A 17,633-nucleotide genomic window follows, 5' to 3' on the forward strand; every position below is an offset into this window, starting at 1 on the left:
CACACACACACACACACACACACACACACACACACACACACACACACACACACACACACACACACACACACACACAATTATCGCTGGAGTGAATGCGCTCACGTTCATCATTTGTAAACTGATTAGTTCAGTTCAACGTTCACAAAGAATATGAACAAACTGTCAATAACCAGCTCTGAACTCTCGTCAACTCGCTGGGACTCTTCACTTTCGCTCTCTTGTGCTGTCTGAGTCTCTTCCCTCCTGATACAAAAAGGTTCTGCATTCTGCTGTGAGAGGGGCATGATAAGAGAGAGCGGGAGAAGCGAAACAAAGAGAATTTCATGCTGTTTAAAACATTCAGGTGACAATTTATACTCGATAGTCATTTTATACACGATAGTCATTTTATACACTGCACGTGATAAAAGCTGCGATACATCAAATATATTCGATACATCGCCCACCCCTACAATGTACATTGTTTTGACTTTGTCTTTCACTGACCTGCTGCAGTTTTAACATGAATCTCAAATATTTTTTGACTTGTCAGTGTCCAAATAAAAATATTTTTTTGATGTCTGTCGATATGAAAGATGTATCGCAATATAAATCAAAAAACATTTGTGTTTATGTACAATGTTCGTCTTATGTAAGTTTTTCTTATGCACAAAACCGATTTTACTTGCTCGTACAATCATCCTGTGCCACTGCACTTTACTTATAACATTTTATACAAACCACTACAGGGAAAAGGTGTATATAATGTACATACTCAGTATTTTTTTTAAATAACATTTTAAGTTTTTATTTTATTCTATTACCTTTTAATATTACTATATTCTCTGCTGCAGTAACAACTGAATTTCCTCAGTGTGTGGATCAATAAAGTTTTATCTTATCTTAAATCAGCGCCACTCCGCAGGTCAATAAGAGACTCTGCTCCTATTATGTTTTCTAATCACTCACACATAATCTTGGGGGTAAACTTTCTCTCTGCAGGAGTGTGTGTGCGTGCATCTCTGTCCTTCTTCACACACAAACCGATAATCACATGTTTTTAGTTATTATTCCATGATGTTGGATCATGACTCCGGATCGTTCCAGTCACTTTAACTCTGAGGTCCTGACTGTGCCCATCACAGGATTGAGGTATAAATTACTGAAGTTGATTGGTTTACAATGGCCTATTCCACTGCTTTTCAAAGTAGGGGTCGCCAGGGGGCCCCAGGGGGGTCACGGAAACTGTAAGGGAAAAGGGGGGTCAATGTGACAATAAAATTAAAATTATTAATTATTAAATTAAATATGTTTTTTAGATGTTATTAATCACTGTATACCGAAATCTATGTGTCCTTGGATGCCAATCTTTTAATAAAAAAATTAAAAACCGCTCAAGCCAATCCGAATCGAGCAGCCGCTGCGTCACAAAGTTGCTGTGTGACTGAAAAATAGCTAGCTACCTCCTGCTAAAGGCAAAAATTGACACATTTTTAAAAAGACAAAGACCATCCGACAACCAGACTGAAGAGGACTCAGCTGCAAAACTGCCACAACCACGAAATACCACCTTGACATCTAAAACTTGGAGGTATGAATCTTTTCTTCCATTTGACACCACATACCTCTGCGAGTCTGGCTGTTCTACATTGAAGGTATTGAAAACAAAGCACATTACAGCATGTCTGCAAGTGGAGAATGACATTCGTCTGGCACTGACAGCCATAAATCCTAGGATAGATAAACTGTGTAGGAGCCACCAAGCCCACCCCTCCCACTAGTGAGGGACCAGGTATACACACAGAGACAAACATACTTAAATGACAAGCACTGTTTATAACGGAAGAGAGACACTGAATGTAATGAATAAATATATATTTGTTTTCGGTTAATATTACTGTACAGAAATGACAAGGAATGTTTGTAACAGAAAAAAGATAATTATTAGTTATTAATAAAAATAAGGGAAATATATTAAGAAGCTGTGTTTGATTTTTGATATTTGCCATCATATTGCACACATAATTTTTTTTAAGTTTGCAACTGGGGGGTCCCCGCCAGAGGCTTATGCTAAATGGGGGTCCTTGGCATGGAAAAGTTTGGGAACCCCTGGGGTCTCATTTATAACCCTTGCTTCATCATATACATTAAAACAGCTTTAGTTGTGCTCACGCGACCCTTTTAATTGAAAAATATATACAACAACTTACAGCAAATTACATTCAGATTCCATTAAACAGCAGCGTTGCTGAGTCATCAACAGTTTTTAACAATATCTTCTAACACTGTGCGTGTATCATCAAATCACTGCAGTGAACGGGACTGTGCCATCAGGCGCACAGAGCGCACTTAAAAGACATGAAGAAAAACTATTCACTTTCCAAATAATATCCCAGAGTGGAGGTGAGGATCCACTGATGTGAGGTAATCGATCTGGATGCTTTAAATAAATAAATAAATAAATAAATACTGCGTGATGGATGCATGCGAATGGAAGGATGAGAAGGAAACGAGGGTTCAGCGATGTCTGATCAGCTGATATAGATTCTATTGATCTGTGATCTTTGTGCTGAATTGAGTCCAGTATCACACAGATCGACCAACGGAACCGAACCATCCCAGTACAAACACAACATATAATAATAATTCTGTTAAATTCTATAGATTGGGGACATCAAAGCTTTCTCTGAATTTAATAATCCTGCAGTTTTGGATGATTAAAATACAAACAGACAATAAAACAAGTTCCCTCACATTCTGAGTTGGTTTTTTTTTTTGCTTCCACCTTTGAATTGGATCTTTTTTCATTTCAGGCTCCGTTCTTTCTATCGTACTCACTCTCTCACATTGTGTTATCCACAGCAGCAGCAGAGTATCAGTGTATTTTCTTTATTAGCTCTTCACCTCCACCTCACTAACAATCACCTTGGTGTCAGTGTCAGAAATTTTCGCTTCCTCTTCTCATCGCTTGATGCCGTGACAATGTCATGACTCACGGTGGAAACCCAATGGTCAGCAGCACAATTTAATATTCATGAGGTGCTTTGCATTGACCATTTATGGTTGAAAGTGGACTGGTGGAGGGCGGACTTGGAGGCAGATCCACGTACGAACGTTTCCAGATGGACTGTGATTTATTTAGTGAACATCGCGTTCAAGTGTGCGTACGCATGGTTTTATAAATCGGAATTTTCTTTTGCGTACGCCATTTCCGGCTTTTGTGCGCACGTCCACTTTTAGTATGAATCCCACGCACTGTTTTATAAATGAGACCCCTGGCCTTTTCTATTGTCAGGAGGAGTGTATAGTGTAGAAAAGCTCTTCAATGCACAACAAACGTATTTATACAGGCTTTGCTTAGCCCCACAAAATGATAAGGTTTACAAGGAGGTGGCACTCAAGAGTCTTATGTGGTGAAAGAATCAGAATTCATGCAACAGTTGCAGTCAAAATATATAACGTTTTTATTGTGCAAACTTTGCAATCTACATTGTCAACAATTTGATCACTGTTTCCTTTTAAAAACAACGTATTTTGACTTAATGTTTCAGTTGTGCGCTGGTGCTTTGGCAGGCCCAGTTCAGCCTGAGCAAGGGCCAGGTCCCTCTTCTTTTTCCAGGAGTATGAGAAGGCAGCAACAATTTTTTGCACACACCAACTGCACGTTGTATGCTACTATCTTTTACACTTCTCTCTGTAAAAAACAACAAACAATAATATTAATTTCAATTTTTCTTTTTTCTTGCTAATTTTTCTTGCTAATTTTTCCTGCTAATCCAAATGTTAATTACAAGGAATGCATTAATGGATAGCCCCAAAAGACTAATTTACTAACCCATCCACAAATTATTCCCATAGACCCACACAAAATAAGTTTAAAGTAGATACCACGTCATGACATATAACGCATAATTATAATAATAATATTGATAATACTAATAACAGAGAAAACAGCAAACTGAGAAGACACACACAAACCATTATATATTTATTATTAATATTATTTGAAATGGTTATTAATTACCTATGGCAAGATGAATCCTGTGTCCAATTATTCAGCTCGACAGTCTTCTTGATGTTGGCCCCACTGTCTGTTGTGATGGCCACCTGCCTCTCCTCTGCCAGCCCCCAGGAATCAAGTGCCTCTCGCAAGCCTGGTGCGAGGAATTTGCCGGTGTGAATTTCAGGGAAATACGTTGTTTTAAGACAATGTTGTGCAATTCCCAGTCCTCATTCATGAAATTAACTGTTAGGTTTAGGTATGGCTCCCTTCACTGTTTGCTTTTCTTCTCGTAGGCAGTCCCTAGAGCAAAGCGTCTTCAAGCGACATCTGACTCGGCTTTGATTTTACTTTTTCACCAGCGTTTCTTGATGTTGTGGAAGCCGATCGTAATCTCTTACATTCTTGGTACAGTATTCCAAGACATGCTTTCGGTTTAGGTGGCAGAGTGAATTGCTAGTGTTGCCTCCTCCTGCAACAACTTAAGCTCGACAACATTTGCAGTAAATAGTTGTTTGGTCCAGGTGAGACTTTTTAAAACCGAAAAACCTCCAAACAACAGATACAGCTCTTCTATTCGGCACAATTTCTTCGAATGTGTCATCATGGTCTATAGCTTCATTTTCTGAAACTTTATACTCCAACCTGTCAGCTGAAGACCTAATACTTCTAGCACTGTGCCGCAGTGAAAAGGGCCCCCTCTCAAACAGCGCTCTGCATCACCATGTTCTAAACATTGTTTAAGCTATTCATTGGTTTTGCGGTATATTAACATTCATATCATACGATAAATAAACACCGGTCTTCGGTAAAAAACGGTATACTGCCAAGAACTACAACCCACGTTGTGGGATCACTTCATAGAAGCCTTCAAAGAAGACCATTAGCCGCAAAATGTGCAATGCTGATCTCGCGTGTCACAGCAGCAAATCACTGCAAAATGCACCTAAAGAGAAAGCATGTTCCACGAGTCATGAGTGAAGGGGACTTCTTCATCTTCTCTTGGTTTATCTCGGATCGTAAAGGTGCATACAGTGGTGATGTTGCACATTTTGTAGCCAAGTCCCTCCATTCTTGAGAAATGAAGGCTCCAACCGGTGGCACCTTCTTGACCCAACCTATCCCAGCATTTATTGTGCTTCAGTGACGAACCGATTTGCAAAGAAGTAATGGCGATGACAGGCGACCAGATGTCCAATGCATCAGAGTATTATGCTTCAAATCAACCACGGCATAAATATAAAAAAATTGAACTCTGTTACTAGGTAAGTGCAATGGGGGCAGAACCAGCTGGTCACTCTGATCATGGAAAGACCAGACAGTCTAGCTTTTGTCTTTGCCGTCTTGCTGGCCGACAAAGGAGGCGGTCTTCGTTGAGAGTGGGACTTGTATTGAAGACCACGCACGCACACACGCACGCACGCACGCACGCACGCACGCACGTTAATTATTAGGTTCCGAGCACAACAGTGCATGGTGTTCCATGGTCTTGATCCTCAACACCAAAAATATCAAGAAACTCATTACTGATTTAAGGAATAACAAAGACTGTGAACACCGCACTCTTGGTCAGGAAAGAAAGCTTAACAACACCTGTTCTTCCTGAGGACCATAAGGTGCAATAACTCCCCCAAACTGCTGATCAATTTCTACCGCTGTACTATTGAGAACATTCTTACATACTGTTGCACAGTATGGTTCCCATGCTTCCCTGCAGAGAAGAAGAAGCACAAACTTGTTTAAACACATTAAAAAACAAACACGAGGAAGAGATGCCTCAGCAGCATCCATGGCAGCACTCAATGGCAGTCAGAAAGTCAGAATATCCAGGTACTAAAATAACATTATAGTCAAACTGTAATTGGTCATCATTTGCTATTACTTCAGCAGACGCTATTCTGGAGGCCATTTCTAGCGGCTGCAAAGGAAATTGAGACTCACGTCACATCATGTAGTTTGAAAACTTAAACTACACTTACTTCCAAAAAAAATTGTATCCAATAGGATAGGAAATGTATCCAATGTTTTCAACAGTTGAGTCTCCATATCTTGGCTGTTTAGTCTTGATATGTCTTTTAAGCCATTGGTATGTATGTTGTGCATGTTCAGATATTATAATGTTGGGGTAAAGGTAAAAAAAATACAGATACCTTTAAAAAAATCGACTTAAATATAGTAACAAAGTATTCGTACTTTGTTAAAATATACCTCCCAACCAGAAATATGAAAATGGCTTAATATAATATTATATTTAACATTAATTTAATATTGTCACTGATATAACACACTGCTTACAACGCTCAATATTTAACAACAGCTGTGCTCAGAAAAATGAGAAGCTGTAACTTTTATCTGTAAAGTTTTATACACTGACTTGCTGCTGATTATTAGCAATTGAGCTTAGTGAACCAACCTCAGCATCTAAACGCACTTGCCGCTCTAGCCAAAAGTCTCAGGCAAGGAGGTTGTCTTTTCATTGCCATGTGTTTGTCTCTTTGTGGATTAAAAAAAATGAATGACCAGATTTTATTCAATCTTGGTGGAGGGGTGAGGTATGGGCCAAGGAAGAACCTATTAATTTTTGAACGAGTCGTTTAGGGCTGGAACAACTGATCGATTTAATCGATCATAATCCATTACAAAAACAGTTGGCAAATAATTAGTCGTTGATGTCAGGTCTTTTACAATACACAGCACAGCAAATCCTGTACCTTGTGTAGCTCACGTGACAACACAATCTAATCTCTTGAGTAAATATTTGAAAAATGGCAGACACAAACACCGCTAACAATACAGTGGGGACAAGTCATCACAAGTGTGGGAACACTTTACAATTAAGCCTTTAGATAAGACCGTTAGCTGCTAAATGTACAAAACTGATATAAAATGGCACAGCAGCACAACATCACCACGGTATGAACCTGAAGAGAAAACATGTTTGTGCCGTTCTTTCTTCTTGCTTTATATTTTGATTGTAAACAACATTATGTTCATACTGCAGTGATGTTGTGCTGCTGTGTCATGTGAAATCAGCTTTAACAAGTTCTTTGAGGCTTTAATGTAAAATGTTCTTTAACGACTGTCCCTTCCCCCATTAAGTGAGGAGAGGGACAGAGATTTGCAATTACATAGTAAGATTCAAATTACTTCGCCTATTCTTGTGTGTGGTTTCTCATTATAGATATCTACAATTCTGTTCAATTACCTAGCAAGCATTGCTAACGTGGCTAAGATGAGCCGCGATAAACGGTCGGTAGTGTGGCTTCACTTTAAAAAAAAGACAACGACAACAAGGCAAAGTGCAATGCATGTGGGAAGCTCACCAAACATTTAAGGCAGCACAGCGTCGATCTGAAAGACTGTACAGTGTTTAATGTCCTGCGGTCTCCGAGCCCAAGTGTGTCATCTTCAGCTAGCACTAGTAGCACCTCGCTAACACCTCCACTAGAGCTAGGGAGAACCAGCCGCGACGGCAACGACACACCGTTTTTGCTGGCATTCAATGGAAAGTTGACTAACACGACTTGAACGTCAGTAGGTTTCCTATAAATAAGATGTACAACAAGTGGCTCAAAACCTATTATCCACAAATGGTTCAACTGCTACTGATTTCCACTGTGTTGTTATGGAATATATGAGAGATTAATATTCATCACAGATCTTAAAGTTGACAATTATTGATGTAACATTCGTTTACAGGAACAATCAGAACATTTTCTTCATGTGTTGTTTGGTTAATTTAAACACCAGTATTTTCAAGGCAAAAAGTTTCAACATTGCCTCCATCTCAGTAACTACTAATTTACACAGTTGGGTTAAAGACATTGAGCATGTCTGATAAGTCTGAAATGAGTTGTGTGGGTTTTCTTTTGTAATGTTGCCCGTCTACCACAATGCGTTACCACTGCTGCCCTGGTGTAACATGAAGCAGAGCTACTGTGCATTGGTCCAGTCCAATAAAGACATTTTTGTTATCTAAAATTTTTTTACCGATTAGAACTGGAATCGAAAAGCAGAATTGGAATCGACCAAATTGAAACGATACCCAACCCTAATAATGACTAGTCTGACTTAAAATTGTAGTTATATGAAACTAGAATTACCATCATAATTAAATTGCAGATGTCTGTAATACATTTAGAAAAAGCATTGTACAAGAAGATTAAGTTTATTTTCTAATAAACTGCTGGAAAGGGTAAAAGTATTTTTTTTATCAAAATAATAATCCATGAAAAAAAAATGATCGATACATTAATTGATTATCAAAATAACCATTAGTTGCAGCCCTAGACTAGTTTAAGGGGATGGATCCAGGATTTTTGCTTTAATAAGGACCTTTAATACTCTAAATACTTGTACATAAAACTTATAAACAATTCAAGGCAATAATGTTCAAAGCTTTTCCGGTGAATAAAACCTTGAGTAGCAAAGACCCGGCCAAGAGGTGGCCATTGCTGCCTCTCACCTGTTACCCAAACTGCAATGAAAAGTGACGGAATAAAATCCAAGAGAACTGGCTTGTAGAAATACAATTTTAAAAATAAATATATATCCAATACCACTTTGTTTCAGGGCTAAAAGCAGTTGCAAGTGTGGTTACACTTGCCAAAAGTCAACACAGACAACACACACCACAAAATTGAATGCAAAATGCATGACTGGGCAGCTCAACATGTCTAACCTGAGGAAAAACCTTGTCAAACACAAAATATATCTAAAAGCTGGGAGTGTACCATGACTGAGGCCAAGTACCTGGCACCAGCCATGGAGAGCAAAACATTGGGTGAGGTTTAATCCACAACTTCAGATAATATATTAGACAGGTGGACTATTGTGCTGTTGAAGATAAATGGGCTCTTTTAACTGTCTTGGTTGACATTAACTCAGCATTTCTGGTAGAGTTAGTAAACACTCAACCCCTGGTTGCATGCAAAATTCCTTATCTTCATGCCATTAAGTATGCTAAGTCAGTTGCAAGATTGCATTTCGGTTGTGGAGTGAACCATTATTTTCTCAATTGTTGTTAAGTTGTTTTTATTTATTATGGTAAAACAATCATGACGATTGCAACATACTGAATTATATTGGATTGTATACCCACATTCTTGAGTAACCCGCCCCAGATCGGTAGAAGATCAACTAATAATACTGGTTTTACGAGGCACACATTTGCAATTGCAATAAAAGAAAAATATACTTACAGTTTCTAATGTCCGAAATGAAAACGGCTAATCCGCGCATTCCATCTCCTTTCGACACAGCCGGCATGTTCACAAGTTCCTGTCCTCACTCCGGCCTTATCCGAAAAAACGACCTGACGCTGGTCAGCCTGTCACACTGAACAGGAGTGGAAGATGGCCAACTTGACGTTTGGTGGGATTTAGCTTCTTCACGATTCCGGTCGTTCGCTACTATTTGGGGGGGATCTACCCAGCGGTGTGCCTGTGGTTGGCTAGTTCGGATAGCGTGTGCTTTATTAGCTAGATGGTGGTGGATCAGTCAGCAGTAGTTTAATTCAACGTTATCCTTGTTAACTGGTTCGTTTCAGCTGCCTGAGGCAAGCTAACGTTATTTCATTCAATCCGTACTTGCTAGGATAGAAGCGACAGGCACGACATCTACAGCATTACATAACTGAGGTCAAAACTACCAACTGTTTGGATGTATCTCGGGTGTACGCAGTCAGGTGTATTATACAAAATACGTCCGAAAATGTAACGTTAACTTACTCCGACTCAGGCACCGTAGCGCTAGCTCAACCACTAGCTAGCTAGCTTGCAAAAATAAATGCTGGAATGCATCACAGGTTGACCGGAATGACTCGATCGAAAGACTTAACGGCAAGGTTGTCGTGTGAAGTACTACCCTTTCACCCTTTCGCCCTTTCGCCCCTCTCTCTCTCTTTCTTTCTTTCTTAAGCAGCAGATAAGATGTATGGTTATGTCCGCTCTAATTCTTTAGCCTCGCTCCGTGGCTCGAATAAGGCTCGTGACAGCTCAACCAGCCGTGAACGCGCACGGTCGTCTCCACAGGCAAGAGCGCAGCGCGACGCTGATTGGTCAAGCGGACAGCGCTTCTGCTGCCATTTTATAGGTTTATACCTATGGTTTATTCCTATGGTTTATAAACATTGGGAATTTAGACCTTTGTACGAAATACGAGTAAGATACCCAGGATATTTCTTTACCCAGGATATTTCAGCTTCCAGGTATCAGCTGAACAGCTGATACCTGGAAATTCTGTTTAAGGGATAGTGATGTGAGATGAGAAGCCTCTTTCCTTGTGTGTGTCTCTCTTACTTTACTTTCTGTCTTTGTCTATTTTCCTGCTTGGCAGTTCATTTTATTGTAAAGATTATTTCTCAGTGACCACAACTCCAGATATCCTCCGCATTTTCTTCAGAGGCGGTGTATGTTTGACAGCAAATGTCCCAGTGAAAGCCTTCGGACTAAATAAAATAAATAAAAGTTTAAATGTCAGCAGAAAGTCCCTGCTTAATCTCTCTCTCTCTCTCTCTCTCTCTCTCCTTCTTCTTCTTCTTCTTCTTCTTCTTCTTCTTGTTTTAAGGCGGTTTGCATCCAGCTTGTAAGTGCATTACCGCCACCTTCTGCTCCGGAGTGTGGGTCAGAAAATAGACACACAATCTAAGTCCCTCCATTATAATTATTATTTAAAGGGGACATAGCATGCCCATTTTACCACAAGTTGATATGGTTCCTTGGGGTCTTAATGAAATGTCTGTAACATACTTTGGTCAAAATACCACAAGGATCATATAAAACAGCACCCTTTTTACCCTGTATAAAACAGCCCTCCACCGAGTGACCTGTTTTGACTGCCTGTTCCTTTAAATGCTAATGAGCCAGCTCCCCCCTCCCCCCTCTCCCCCCATGATTTTAAACGATATAAATTACATATTTTATATGATATAAATTATCAAATATGCATCCCATACTTTGTATTCCCCTTGTTGTCCTGGAGTTTTAATTTTCCCAATCACATAATTAAATGTCCCCCTCTGCCCATCCACTACAAGCACACAAGCAGACAGACAGAGAGAGAAAGAGAGGTGGGGGGGGGCTATGAAGACCATCATTTACCCCCGAACCCCGACATTCAACGGGTACAACAACAAGCGGAGAAAGCAGAATCGCGGGCTGACCTTATATATACAGTCTATGGGGCTGACCAGCGGAGAAATGCTCGTCCCGTGTGAACAGCCAGGCGGCTGCGCGCTGGAGAACGGCGCTGCGCTGCCTCGCAGCGGCACTTCCGCGTCCGGTGTACCCCGGCGTAACTACTGTAACCCGGCGGAACTACTGAACCCGCGGAACTACTGTAACCCCCGGAACTACTGTAACCCGGCATACAGTAGAGCTGAACACTGCGGAAGTCTTCCACACAGCTGGCAGTGTGGAAGACCGCTGCGAGGCAGCGCAGCGCCGTTCTCCAGCAACGCCGGCAGCCTGGCTGTTCACGGAGACGACATTTCCAGCTGGTCAGCCCCACTGGGCTATCTCTGTCAGGTCAGCCCAGCGATTCTGCTTTGTCCGCTTGTTGTTGTACCCGTTGAATGTCGGGAGTTCGGGGTTACAGTAGCGCTGAACACTGCGGAAGTCTTCACTGCTGTGCGCTGTGTGGGCGCTGACACAAATTCCAGCTCCCACGCGGGAGAGCGGCGGTGGCTCGGCAGCTGCTGCAGCCTCCCAGTCCCAGATCAGACAAATGCCACATGTGGTGAATCGCGAGCTGACCAGCGGGAGAAATGCTGTTCACCGTGTGAACAGCGGCTGATGTTAGGCAGTAGCTGCGCACACCACCTCCGGGTGTGGCTGTAGGAAGTAGCAGTGTGGGGGACGGTGGGGGGCAAGACCATGTAGGAGACTTCCAGTTCCTTGTTACGACACAATACCCAGGAAGCGCAATCGAGTCGCTCAAGCATGACGTTTCTGATTTAGAGGAACTATAACAAAACGCGCGAGTGTTTTTTCCCAGAGTTTTTGGGTTGGTAGACATGCCAGATACCCACATTAACCTGTAGAAGCACTAACAAAGTGGAATTTGCATGCTATGTCCCCTTTAAAACACACACACACACACACACACACACACACACACACACACACACACACACACACACACAAACACCTACTTTATCCACAATCCCACTTTACACCCTACTCCTACTATAAAATACCTATAATTCTAACATTCTAACATCTATTCCTATTTACCATCATACCCTTTGAAAAAACCCTGTATCCCTTAGAATGCTATTAGTACCCTCACCTGTTTTCTTTCCTCCGTACTTAGTATTCCTTTTATTGTGAGATCCTGCAACCATTATTCCCTCAGGCTATTCCTCATTATCTCCGACAATGCCCACATGCTCCGACAATTCCTCTTCCTGACACCCCTCACACAAGCTTGTCCCATGAGTAAGTCTCGAACGTGGTACTGCTTGCAGGCCTTGTTCAGATGATCTGAGGTGCCAAGCAGAGGTATAAGGAATTAGTAATTCGTCAATATACCCTGGAGCAAGACCACTCAAAGCCTTATAGTTGAGGATCTTGAATTGTATTCTAAATTTAATCGGAAGCCCATGTAGAGACATGAGAGGGTGATAAGAGGTCTTAGTGAGTAATCCGGCTGCAGAGTTTTGGACTAACTGTAACTGGCTAACAGAATTTTGGCTTGGGCAGGAATAAAGTGCGTTACAGTAAATAAACCATGCTTTCACAGACACCATCAATACATATGGGTGTACTGTCTGAGGTGCTGCCCAGTTGGTGGGCACAACATAAATATGATGTCAGGCTCATGAAGAGAGCCACACATCTTGTAGTTCATTCTAAATCTGATTACAGGCCCAGCCATTTTTTTATTGTGATATCGTGGTGGTGTCTGATTGTGGTGGCAGATGATCGTAGTGGCAGCTGATCGTGGACTATGATTACAACAAGACTGCATGTCATACAATACACCTACTCACATATTCTACCATTACTGACATTACCTCCTTAATTAATTTGTCAATGCTGTTCCGTTCATCTCTAACAGACATTTTCTTATGTACAAATACTTTTAACATTGACACACTTTTCCATTATGTTATAAATTGTTTCTTCGAATCAATGTTGTAAATATAGTTATTTTGTTGATGTGTTCAGTTACACATGACATCTATTTCACTGTGCGGGCCCACTGATGAGGCTGTGCCGAGAAAGCCGCGTACCCCCCATCCCCCCCACTAAGAGGCACTCACTTGGGACTCAATAAGAAGGATGTTAGAGCGTTTTCCTGTGTCCATCGGGTGGGGCTGGAGAATGCTTTTTCGGTGGATCAAATGAAACACCTATGATTTGTTTTCTCCGTCATGTTTCTTGTATTTTGTCTTCCTGTTTTATTTTGCCGTAGTAGCCTCCTGTCTCGTTTCAGGTGCCTCCCGTCCTGCCCTCCTGTGATTCCTGCTACGGTGAGTGAATGAGTTGCACTCGTGTCCAATTGTCTCCCCGCCCTTGTGTATTTAAACCCTGTGTTCTCCTACTTCTGTGCCAGATCATCTGTTTCCTAAGAGTCAGTATTCCAGCATTATCTCCCAGTGTATTCCCTTGTGTTACGACCAGTTGTCAGAACTTTTTGACCTAAGTTTGCCTAGTGGATTTTTGCATCCTGCATGATTACTTGGACTGCCTTTTGTGTACTGTAATGGAAAATTATACCCTTTTATTATACCCATTAGACGCATACTATATATTAACCACACTAAACATTAGCTCTGCTAAAGCATACCATGTGTAACCACACGATATACTATCCCTGTATCGGTTTCTGAAAGGTCCGGACTTCAGAGTCACTGAGACTCATTGTGCTCGTCGTCTCCCCCACAAAGACCTTGAAGAGGCCCTTAGCTTGTGTCTGTGTCTTAGTGCCTTATCGCCTGGGAGTTTATATCGCTCACTCTATACACACATTTTACCTCTTCACTAAATCTGCCTAAAAACACACACCTGCGAATCTTTCTTGAACCCTGCCTGAACCAGTAAAGCCTTTTGTACATACCTGTGAGCATGTTGAATCATGCTTTTGTGTCCTATTTGTGTCATTGTGATACTGATAGCTTGAAGCAGAGCATTTATAACGACTCTAGTAGCTACCATGCAAATGGGGGTGTCATTAAGAATTAGAAGAGTAAAACTCATGTTATCATACTGGGTTACACAAGTACGTAAGTTTTGGTTTGGTAGGAAATGGTGGCCCCTCGCAGTCCCCCATCCCTCATCAGGGTGTGTTGCAGCTGCGGTGTAGTTGCTGGAGGTTGGTTGACACAGCTTGGTATTTTGCTCTGCGTTTAGACAGTGCATTAGTTAAATCACATCTCACATCCTGTTGAGGCCTGCACCCTGTTGCTAGTCGGTGGTGCTATGATTATGTTCAGTTTTGACATGTAAATGTGGTCATGCCAGGTCATCAAATATGTTAAATCTTGTGCAGATTGGACAACGTATAGTCAAATTAGTGGAACTTCCTGTTTCATCGCGATATGGGCACTGGCATGCTGTTGAATGAAAACTTACAATTAGCACAACTTTTATGAATGAAACATTCAGCATTTGAAGTTTGGGCAATTTAAGCATGTACACTCAAATTACAACTTCCTATTTCAAAGCAAAACTTAAAAAACACATATTACTGTATGCTACAAACATCTTCATCTTCTTTGCACTACCCAAATGAAGTTGATATGATTATTCTGTAGGAGGAGTTCATTACAATAGAATGCCTGCAAATAGCAAAAACCAAGCAAACATTTAAGTTACAATCAACATCGCCAACTTCCTGTTCACTTTAGCTAATGAGTCCAATACACTTTTTTGTTAGTCTGGCGATGATACATATACCTACCGATTTTCATACTTGTCGGTGAAACGTGCCGAAGGGGCTGCTTCGTTGAAATTTGTTAGGGGGCGCTATTGAGCTATTTTACCACATCAACTGGAAAAAATAAACATCAACAGTCACCATGTTGCCATGGCAACAAAGTTCAACATAAGTAGACTACATTCACAAGATGTCTTCATCACACTCTTAAGGGTCTTTGGACCAAATTTCAGCTGAATCTGGTCTTTTGAAGTTTGGCGCAATTTGGACCATATATAGTCAAGTTGAAAGAACTTCCTGTTTCAAGGCTAAACATTAAACTTTGATGTCACGCCACAGACACACTGTTTAACAAAATCTTATAAAGAGAAGAACCTTTATCTTGAGGTGTTTATATTACACATGAATCCTGTTGGAGAACATTGTTAAAGTACGATGCATGGAAATGGCAAAAACCGAGCAAAAATTGTACATTAGATTGAAAATGGCCACATTCCTGTTGGGTTTAGGGTATTGGTCCAAGAGGCTTTTTTGTAAGTCTGGACTTGGTACATACACCTTCAAATTTTCAAACATGTTGGTGAAATGTGGGGCCTTTTTTTAGGGGCGCTATCGAGACATTTTGCCACAACCATATGCAAGACCCATATTGGAAGTAAATGTTTGTCTTTTCCGAAGTGCTTGATGAGTATCTTGACTTTTGGAGCATGTTTAGCCTCCCAAAAATGTGATCAGCTGTAAAAAGTAAGTTCAACTTTCGACTCATTGCCACGGCAAGAGCTTTAAATGAAAATGCACAACATTCATAAGATGTATTCATCAGACTCTTAAGGGTCTTTGGACCAAATTCCAGCTGGATCTGGTTGTGTGAAGTTTGGTGCGGATTGGATAAGATATGGTTTAGTTGGAAGAACCGAAGAAAGCGCCTTTGGTGACACACCCTGACACCGTTCAACAAAACCTTAATGAAGTGTTCAACTTTTCATCTTGTAGGTGTTTAGATTATACTGACCCAATATGAAGGTGGTCTGATTAATCTTCTAGAAGGAGTTTGTTAAAGTACAATGCATGGAAATGGCAAAAATTGTACATGGGCGACTTTCTGTTAGGTTTAGAATATGGGTCCAAGAGGAATTTTTGAAAGTCTGGACATGGAACATAGACCAACCGTTTTGGGGCATATGGCAAAAATACTGGGACATAAATGATACAGGAAGACATCTCTATGAATATAAGTCATTACCCTTCTAAGGATTGGACATACAAGGCTCATTCTTACGCTTCATAAAGTAGGTGAACACACCACTGGTAAATGCTCACTCTGTGTTCATGCTGAATCAGTTTTTTCCTGCCAATCTACAGTTCCACACTCCAGTCGAGTGGATGGCGTATGGTTTATCAACTAAAACATCATCCAAGAAGTTGGAGAATGTGCAAGCTCAAGCTTCTGAGACTTTGATGTGGTGCTTTCAAAACAATTCCTGTGTCTGCTCTTCAGGTTCAGGTGGGTGAAATGCCTTTGCATCTTCGACGGAATCTGTTCATTATGAATTACTGGGCATTCTGAAGATAGACATCCAACAACAAAGGTACTTCCTCCGTGTTGAGAGAGTGAAAGGGCCAAGAGTGAGTGTTTGGCGTGGAGCAGTGTAAAAGTAGCCAGAGACATGGCATTAAGTCAGAAAAGCTATATACCCACTGTACCATTGTCAGTAACACCACCCTGGCTCTGTGCCTACTGATTTCTTTATTCTGGAAAAAGTGTAAGGACATAAAGGTTGCAGTTTTGGTGGAAGATAGTTTGCAACATTATATGAAAGATTTATACCACAAGAGTTTAAAGGGGACATAGCATGCAAATTCCACTTTGTTAGTGCTTCTACAGGTTAATGTGGGTATCTGGCATGTCTACCAACCCAAAAACTCTGGGAAAAAAACACTGGCGCGTTTTGTTATGGTTCCTCTAAGTCAGAAACGTCATGCTTGAGCGACTCGATTGAGCTTCCTGGGTTTTGTGTCGTAACAAGGCACTGGAAGTCTCCCTACATGGTCTTGGCCCACCCCCCACCTTATTCCCCCCCCCCCTCGTTACGCCGGGTTTACACCGGAGGCAGCGAGGCTGCGAGGCAGCGCAGCGCCGTTCCCAAGCACGCAGCCGCCTGGCTGTTCACACGGGACGAGCATTTCTCCGCTGGTCAGCCCGCGATTCACTCACATGTGGCATTTGTCTGGATCGTTGGGACTGGGAGGCTGCAGCAGTTGCTCGGGCGCGACCGCTCGCTCTCCCATGCGTGAGCTGGAATTTGTGTCAGCGCCACACAGCCAGCAGTGTGGAAGACTTCCGCAGTGTTCAGCACTACTGTACCACTGTCACACACAGAGCCCCCCCACTCGTTACGCCGGGATACACCGGACGCGGAAGCGCCGCTGCGAGGCAGCGCAGCGCCGTTCTCAAGCGCGCAGCCGCCTGGCTGTTCACACGGGACGAGCATTTCTCCGCTGGTCAGCCCCATAGACTGTATATATAAGGTCAGCCCGCGATTCTGCTTTCTCCGCTTGTTGTTGTACCCGTTGAATGTCGGGGTTCGGGGTAAATGATGGTCTTCATCGCCCCCCACGCCTCTTTCTCTCTCTGTCTGTCTGCTTGTGTGCTTGTAGTGGATGGGCAGAGGGGACATTAATTATGTGATTGGGAAAATTAAAACTCCAGGACAACAGAAGGGGAATACAAAGTATGGGATGCATATTTGATAATTTATATCATATAAAATAT

At 41.7% G+C, this 17,633-nt stretch overlaps 2 protein-coding genes across 6 annotated transcripts in view; one reads left to right on the forward strand and one right to left on the reverse strand.

The window, feature by feature from the left end:
- The window catches only part of ap2a1 (adaptor related protein complex 2 subunit alpha 1), a 79,388-nt gene extending 69,364 nt beyond the window's left edge, over positions 1-10,024 (reverse strand). For all 4 annotated transcript variants that reach the window (XM_035181423.2, XM_035181422.2, XM_047343797.1 and 1 more), the window contains exon 1: positions 9,181-10,024. In XM_035181423.2, the coding sequence (XP_035037314.1) occupies positions 9,181-9,247 (67 nt within the window). In that variant the 5' untranslated portion in view covers positions 9,248-10,024. The remainder of the gene's footprint in view (positions 1-9,180) is intronic.
- LOC118123436 (methyltransferase-like protein 22) overlaps positions 1-17,633 on the forward strand; it is a 640,601-nt gene that overhangs the window by 342,574 nt on the left and 280,394 nt on the right. The gene's annotated exons all lie outside the window — the stretch shown is intronic.

The sequence above is a fragment of the Hippoglossus stenolepis genome, chromosome 16, assembly GCF_022539355.2.
Source record: "Hippoglossus stenolepis isolate QCI-W04-F060 chromosome 16, HSTE1.2, whole genome shotgun sequence".
NCBI classification, from domain to species: domain Eukaryota; kingdom Metazoa; phylum Chordata; class Actinopteri; order Pleuronectiformes; family Pleuronectidae; genus Hippoglossus; species Hippoglossus stenolepis.